The 8,374-nt window shown below is 48.6% G+C and overlaps 1 protein-coding gene across 1 annotated transcript in view; it reads left to right on the plus strand.

Annotated features, from left to right (window-relative positions):
- The first annotated feature begins 1,050 nt into the window (after nucleotides 1-1,050).
- The window catches only part of PRMT8 (protein arginine methyltransferase 8), a 194,194-nt gene continuing 186,870 nt past the window's right edge, over nucleotides 1,051-8,374 (plus strand). Inside the window, exon 1 of the mRNA XM_007937071.2 lies at nucleotides 1,051-1,125. Coding sequence (XP_007935262.1) covers nucleotides 1,051-1,125 — 75 coding nt within the window. The remainder of the gene's footprint in view (nucleotides 1,126-8,374) is intronic.

Consider the following 8,374-nt stretch of genomic DNA (forward strand, 5'->3'; position numbering starts at 1 on the left):
GGCAGGGGGCTGCCAGGAAAGACTGGGGTGGGGGTAGCGGGGTTGCAGGTGTGGACTCAAGGTTCTTGCGTTTACCCTTCTCCCACGTCAGCCTGCGAGAGGCTTGGAGTCCTCCGTGCCTTGGACAGGGGAGAGTGGAAGAAAATGATAACGAAGAGTTGAAGGAGTTAAGGACCCTGCCCCAGCCAGACACTCATCCTTCGCTCCCCAAACTGTAATTCACCAAGAAGGACCCAGGAATTGGCAGAAGAGAGCGAGAGTTGGGGATGGGGTGGGGTGGGGTGGGGCGAGGTGAAAGTGGTCCAGCTTTGCCCAGAGCTTGCCCTCAGTGGGAGGACGAACGCCCGAGTCTAAGAACCTACAGTAAGAGGCTGATTCCAGCTCCTGCTTTCTCCGAGTCTCTCGCGTGGCCCTGCAGCGTCCGCGCAGCGATTGCCCCCGTGCAAGTTTTGCATAGCGCTGCGGAGTGGAGGCGGCCAAGAGACCCCCGGAACCTGGGGGAGGGGGGCGGGCCTGGGGGCGCTGGGGCCCTCGGTCTGAGCCCAGCCACCGCCTGCTCTACCGAACCTACTACCCCGCCCCCACTCACCGGGCTCAGCCCCTAGGAGAGACGCGCAGGAAGCGTGTTGCTTCGCCCAGCCGAAAGGCAGAAGTTGAGAGGAGTTGGTAGCTGCCTCAGGCCGGCCGGACTTCGCGAGCAGCAGAGAGGAGAAGCCGCCGCCTCCGCCGCGGAGCCTTCGGGGCTGCCTCACTCCTGCTTAGCCCGCAGCGCGGGAGGAGACGGGTGGGGAGGGGGTCGGGTGCGCGAGAAGAACTTGAAAGTGTGAAGGAATCCGAAGCAGATGAGAAGGGAGGAAAATAAAACAAAGTGGAGACTGCAGAAAAGACTCAACCGTGGTTGATTGTATCGCCTGACGCTCCAGCAGAGGGGCTGGGTTGGGGTGTTTTTTTATTTTATTTTTTTCCCCATTCTCTCTCCCTCTTTTTTAAAGCTACACCAGCTCTCTCTTTCTCTACTATCTCTGTATCACCAAACCCTTGCTGGCTCTTATGGGCATGAAACACTCCTCCCGCTGCCTGCTCCTAAGGAGGAAAATGGCGGAGAACGCTGCCGAGAACACCGAGGTAAGGAGGCGAGAGAGCCGGGGCTCTCGGCGACCCCGGCCACCCACCCGGGACCACCGCGCCGCCGCCGCTGTTGCTGCTGCCGCCGCCACCGCCGCCGCTGCTCAGCACCTAGTGCCAAACTTTCCACCAGCTCTATCCCGCTTGCTTCTGTTGGCCGTGTGTGTGTGTGTGTGTGTGTGTGTGTGTGTGTGTGTGGTGGAGGAAGACAGTGCATGTCTCATGTCCCCTCCCTCTTGAAAATGCAAAAGAGTCGCTCTCACCCCATCACCCTCTCTTGCCACCCGCTGCTCGCTTCTCCTTCCCCCAAGTCCCAAACCCTGGGCAGCCGCGCACCCTACCCTCCCATCTGGGCTCCGTTAAGGCTCCTGGGTCCCGGCTTTGTGCAGAGCTGGGTTGGGTGATCCCGGAGCCAGGTATGTTCCCTGCAGTCTCTTGACCATCTCCTGTCGCTGCCTGGGCTTTACCCTTCAAGCTCGAGTCAGTCCCTGAGCTTTTGGTCCCCGCAGCACCGCGCAGAGTTCCAGGTCGCGAGGGCCAAGCCGAGCTGAGGGTAGGACTTGGGGCACCACTGACGGATCTTTCCCGCTCTGATCCGGGCAGGGGAGAAGTCTGCAGTCCTTGGATGTTAGAGCCGCTTCGGGGACGCTAAACCCAAGGAGGGTGCAGGGGCCGCGGCCCCCTTCAGCACCAGGGACAGCACCCACCCTGCTGCAGCCAATTCCGCGCGGGTGGTGGGGGCTACGCGCTGCCGGCTGCAGAGAGAAATGGGTCTTCAACCACTCATCCCGCAGTAGCTATTAAGAAGATGGCTCTAGCTCCGCAAACTGCTTTCTTCCCCCTCGCCTTTGACAGCCCAATAGCTGCCCTTTCTCTACTCTCGAGTTGGCCCCGAGCCGCAGAGCCCTGTTGGGCTTTGCGACCCAAGAATCGGGGTCGTGTTCCCTCGCCTTGCACTGATCTCTCTGTCATTACAACTGGACTAGTCTGTAGGCTCTGGACATCTGTAGTCATGAAGGGCATCAACACGGGCAACCCCCTTACCTTCCTGGAGAAACTGCACCGATGTGGGGGCGGAGTGGGGCATGTGTGTGAAGATCATCCCTTAATCGGTGGTAGAAACAAGGCACAGAGAGCAAACTCCTGGGTTCTATTAATAGCCGGGTGTCTGGTGGGGCTACCGTACATTTTACATATGGTTACCCATATGCAGCATGGGGCGGGGATGGGGGTGTGGCGCTGGGATTGTTCCTCTGTCTTGCTGGAATGCAAAAAGATACAGAGACCCTTCCCATCTTTCTTTCCTCGTGATTTTAACCCTGCAGCTATTCCCTTCCCCACATCATAGGCAGCAAAGCTTTAAAGAACCCCACTCTGACACTACAAGCAGTGTGTATCTGGCAACTGTCAGTTTCGAAACGAACACACTCTGGGGCTCGAAAGCAGTGGGGCATTCAGTAGCTATCGCCGTCTCCTTGAGTTTAGGGCACAGCCTGCGTGCGTGTGGTTCCCTCGCCACTTGCTCTTCCCTACCCCCACCTGATGGTTAGTGCAAGGCGAAGATATCACGGCAGAGAGCCAACCTTACCAATCCCCTGGCTCTCCGCCCTATGTAGCCCACCAGCTGAAGAGGTTTCTAAAAATAGCTCAGAGTCACGGCCACACTTCTGAAAAGCGTTGGGCAAGCAGGCACGTAGCAGTTCCTGCAGCCAGGTGGCTGGAGCCCTGGAAGCGAGAAAGAGCTTTTCCCTTATCTCCTCACCCCGCTCTGCGCTCTATTTCTTAAAAAAAAAAAAAAAAGTTTTCGCTGATCTCTAGCTTGGGCACCTCCCGCATTTGCGCGGGGTCTAGGTGCAGACCCCTGCCAGGTTCTGCAGTTTGCGGCGGCGCCTGCTGAGCTCCCCAACTCGGCGGGGGTTAAAGCAGTCCGGGGCAGGCAGAGCGACGCGCGCCAGGCTATTTTTACTTGCTTCCCCCGCAGCTCTGAGCTCCCCCTTCTTAGCAGTTGCACATGCCAGCTCTGCTCAAGGCATCAATGAAAACAGCAGTAGAGGAGACCAAGCTCTGGAAGAAAAAAAAAAAAAAAAAACACTCCGTGAGCCTGGTACAAAGGCAACTGAGGAAGGGGAAGACCCAGCTGAGCTCCTTGGTGGGGAGTGAGTCTGGGGGTTCAATTCTTAGCAACTTCCCTCGAGAACTGTGCCCAGTGGAGGCATCCAGGCAGCGTGACAATCACTTGGTTTCCCTCCAGGAACCGGCTGTTTTTGGAATAAAACAGCACTAGAGCAGTATTTCCACCAAAAATGGGGTATTGTGGGCTTGCCTGCATTTATGATGAGAGAGAAAGCCAAGGGCGCCTGTGAATGTTTTGGGGGAGGCCTTTGGTGGTGATGGTAGTGGTCCTTACTCTTCATTCAGCACACTTTTATTAAGCATTGAGACTGTACCAGGAACTACTGGGTACCAGAAATCCAAAGATGAGAACCACTCTGTCCCTGCCTTCAAGGAGCTCCCATAGGGCTACATAATCCAGATAATCCTGTAGTGCATTTTTCAGCCTTTTGATGCTATTTGCAAGCTCTTTATCACATTTCATCTTCAAAATAATCATGTGAGATAAGCAAAGTTTAGTATTTACCCCACCACCACCATTTTATAGGTGAAGACACAGAGGCTGAGAGGGCCACCAATGTCTGAAAGTCCCCTGGTCTGTTAATGATCAAGTCACATTTGGAATACAGATGGCTCCACTTCAGATGCATTTCTCTTTGACCTACACTTATTATTTCCAAAAGAATGCCATCCGTGTGAGAATGGGAGTGGGTGAGGAGTGGGAATGGGTGGGGGAAGAATACTTTGAAGAGGAAAGATGCAATGGTGGAGGTTTTGCAGACAAGGAGGATGGGATGAGGGACTCTTTCACAAGGTAAATGTAGGGAAAGATACTCTGTTGGGCAGGAAAGAAAAAGTGAAAAATAAAAATATACTGTGACCAAAGCCTCTCTGACAAAGGGAAGTAGGGAGCTATAACAGTGAGGTGTCACAGACACAGGCTTTGCAGGCATGGTTGGCCCCGAGTGGCCCTTGGTGCATTATGTCACTGCTCTGACCTCAGTTCCCTTACCTGCTACCTTGAGTTGATTCTCCTTATGGTATAGAACAGGTGTAGGCTATAAGGAAATGCTGGGGCAGCTCCTTGCACAGAGGAAACGCACAGCTAGGTTAGTTCCATTTATGCTTCCCCTGGCTCCCTTCCATATGCTTCTCTGCCTCAGTTTAAGGCATCACCACGACCCCCCTCCCCCATCAGTCTCTTCTCTTTCTCCCTTGCTCTCATGTCTCATCAGGAAACTTCTGAGGTGGTCTTCGAAATGTCTGCAAAGCCTTCAGTCCAAACCTCTGTTTCAGCCCCCTCCCCCCCAACAATGTTAGAGGCAGTTCATCTTCCCCTCTGTCCTCACTAAGGCAGTAGACTCTGAATAGTTGATCCTCATCTCTAAGCTAGCCTCATCATCACTACTTAATTGTGCTATGGAAGCATAAGTCTGTGCATAACCAGACAACTGTTTAGAAATATCCCTATGGCCTACAGGGTAAAGCCTGACTTCCTCCGTCTAGTGTACAGACCTTTATGCCCCATGAAATTTTCTGGGAAGATCACTGACTTCATGCCTGCATCCTTTGTGCATAATTCCCTTTGCCTGTGCTGCTCTTTTCCCCTTCTCTCTAGAAAACATCTTCCTCTACCTCCATGGCCCAATTCAAATGTCACTTTCTCTCAAAAGTCTTCCCAGATTTGCATTTATCTCTCACTCCCAGGGAGAATGATTGCTCCCTATTATGTGCTTCCTAACACTTGCCTCTCACTTTTTCTAATGCAAGATGATTGTTTATGTATCTATTTCTCCAGTTAGATTATGAACTGCTTTTGATATCCTCTGTGTTTAGCACTGTGTCTAACAAACAGTAAATGGTCAACCATTGTTGACTGAATTGATTCACGTGATTATGGCCAAGCTCATGAGCCTTCAGGTTTAAATCACTCATGACTTTCTGAAAATTGGGGCTCCTGTCTTCCACACTTGTGCTATTGTGTGTCTTCAAAATGCAAAATGAGCAGAGATTCTGAGAATCAAGATGCTGTAGCCACTAAAAGCATGGGTACATTTTGGTTATTCATGTACCTACTCAATATTCAGCAATTACTGATTCTTACCATGGGGTGTTCACCTGAATAGCAAATAAATGGATTAATCACAATGCCCAATTATGAACCAAGGGGGATAATGGACCCTTTTGAGTTCTCCTTGCTTTACTGATTCCTAGTGAAAGCCCAAGGCATTATTCATGGTGATGACTCCCTGGTTGTTTTTTATCACCTCAAAAGAGAGCTCCCAGGTGTGTGAAAACATTTTTAGCAAATGATTTATTTTGGATACTTTTTTAAAAAAAATCTTCTATTGACTTCTTGGCCCAGTGAGAGAGAATAATTATTGTCTAGGAGATAGCCTACAATATGACTGTGGGATTGGAGTACCAGTGAGTTGTGGGGAGAACTGAGCTGACTTCTGGCATGGTGTACGTTGGTGGGTTTGGTTTATGGATCTCTCTTCTTGAGAAGTTACTTTCAGCTGAAATGTGTGGTCCCATAATAGCATGGAAGTCAGAACTGAGGAAGAAGAGAGGCAAGAGGAGGCAAATCCCAGGTTCACTTCTCTGAGGATGGTCTGCATCTGTGTCTCTGTCCAAAGAGTGTGAGAGCTAAGGAGGCTCTGGAGTCCGATGGCCTGGTTTTAAATCCAGCTCTGGACTTGGTAGAAGTGTTACTGTGAGCAAGTTGCTTAACCTATCTGGGTCTCATCAGATTGCTGTGATGATGAAATCAATCATTTCATGCAAAGAATTTAGAATAGTGCTTTGTATACATGGTGAGCACTCAACAAAAATTTATGATTATTATCCTGATGACTTTTAGGAATCTGGCCAGAAATAGTGCAAACTGGATGAACTCTCCCACTCCCTCTTTTCACTAGCTGAAATGATACATAAAACACCTTGGGTTTCCGAAGCAGTGTCACTACGGAAGTAGGATTGCCCAACCTTCCTTCCGAGGAGTGGCTGGTGGGTTTGAACCTCCAGCCTTCTGGTTAGCAGGCAAGTGTCTTAGCCACTATGCTACCAGAGCTCCTGCATAAAACATAGCCCACATCAATTTTTCCTCCCTTAGCAAGCACTGATTTGAGTCCTTAAGTGAATTAAGGAGGATTAAAGAGGTACCCACATTTTTTTCCCCCAGTAAATTTGGTTTTTCAGAGAGTCTTAAATTGGCTTTTGGCTGCCAATGAGGGTAAAACACAACACTCTAGTCTCTAATTCAGAGAGGGTTTCATTTCCTCCTCTTTGCTGACTGCAATGTGAAGTGATTATCACATACCAGCATGGAACATGCAAGAATCTGTAAAAACAGTACTTACACCTTGGATTCTATTGTGCCAGCTGGGAAAAAATGGGCAGCATGACAACATGTAAACTGCCAAGGTAACTGGAAGCAGCTATTGTGTTGTTGTGCGTAAAGCAGGCATGTTGCGCAGTAGTAAACTGGCATGGTCAAAGGATAAAAAGAACACAGGTGAGAACAGATCATCAAAAGGTCATTCTGTCCATGCCTCTGTCTCTGAACACACTTAACCCAGGATACATAATTGGCCACTTGTTCTGTTAAAAGCTTCATCGAAGGTAATTCCCCAAAATTCTTTGTATCTCTCAGTAGTCAGGAAATTTTTCCTTAAATCTGAGCTCAATCTCTTCTATTGAAATCGGAGCCCCCTTTTTTATGCTATTCTAAAAGGAGATAGAAACTGGCTAGATGGGGGCTGTATTAGGCTGTCTTGCCCTCTTGACTAGCTTTTTGTTCCACATGATTCCAATTCCTTTCTCTGATATTTTGATATTAGCCTTCTAATAGGTATAGTTAGGAGCTCTGGTGGTTTAGTGCTTAAGACATTTGACTGCTAACCAGAAGGCTGGTGGTTGAAACCCACCAGCCGCTCCTCAGAAGGAGGGTTGGGCAATCTACTTCCGTAGTGATACTGCCTCGGAAACCCAAGGAGGGTCACTATGAGTTGAATAGACTCGATGGCAGTGCATTAATAGGAATAGTTAGGAGAGGAGAGTCTGAGCATATTTGTCTCTCTCCTATCATCCAGCTCATTGGCTCTTTCACATGTCAAATGAGTTTCTACTTCACTTTGTTGTTGTTGTTGTTATGTGCCGTCGAGTCAGCCCTGACTCATAGCGACCCCTGCTTGGGTTTCTGAGGGAGTATCACTACGGAAGTAGGATTGCCCAACCTTCCTTCCGAGGAGTGGCTGATGGGTTTGAACCGCCAGCCATCTGGTGAGCAGTCAAGTAAGTGCCTTAGCCACTATGCTACCAGAGCTCTACTTCACTAGTTATCAGAATTCCCTCAAGCATCACAGCTTCTCTCAAATTTGTAATGAGTGACCTCTATGTAGAGATCTCTTTTTAAAGTGTAATTTTATAAGTGCAAACAAATTGATATGCATGTTTTTCTAAAGTCAGAACATCTTACAACTGGATGAAAACTCAAATCATTCAAATCAAGACATGGGAAAACTTGTCCAGTATCCCAGAGCTATTTACCATTGGTTTTGAGACCACATTTATTCCTAGGTCAATGCTATTTATACTTCCTTTAAACATACCATCTGATTTATAGTTTTTAGTTTTTAGCTACACCCTAATCTGTAACATCTAAAACCAGTGTTTCCCTACTTAAGATATAGGAATTACACATAATGAGATCTTTCTCTTTTTCTTTTAACACTTAAAATTCTTTGGCATACTTCATCTTACTTGATGTATGCCATCATATGTAACATTATGGATGACATATTATTATCCTCATTGTGTAAAGTAAGAAACTGAATTTTAGTGTTCCTTGTTTAAGATTACATAGCTAGAAGGTGATGGAGCTGGCACTCTGGTTTTCTGCCTACTGAACCTCATACTTCTTTCAATTCACCAGACTATAGAGGCACCAGAGAGACCAGAGTAGAAACTTAAAATATGAGGAGAAAGGATGGAGAAATTAATAAGAAGAAACATGAGATGGTAGATTTGGAAAGGACATCAGCCCCATTTTTCTTTTTCTAGGCTTTCCTTTCTTTCCACACCTCTATCTTGCCATCCTCATTTTCATAGTCCTCTACGTTGCTGAGCTCTGGTA

Source organism: Orycteropus afer, unplaced genomic scaffold (assembly GCF_000298275.1).
Source record: "Orycteropus afer afer isolate SDZICR_OR568_19922 unplaced genomic scaffold, OryAfe1.0 scaffold00040, whole genome shotgun sequence".
NCBI classification, from domain to species: domain Eukaryota; kingdom Metazoa; phylum Chordata; class Mammalia; order Tubulidentata; family Orycteropodidae; genus Orycteropus; species Orycteropus afer.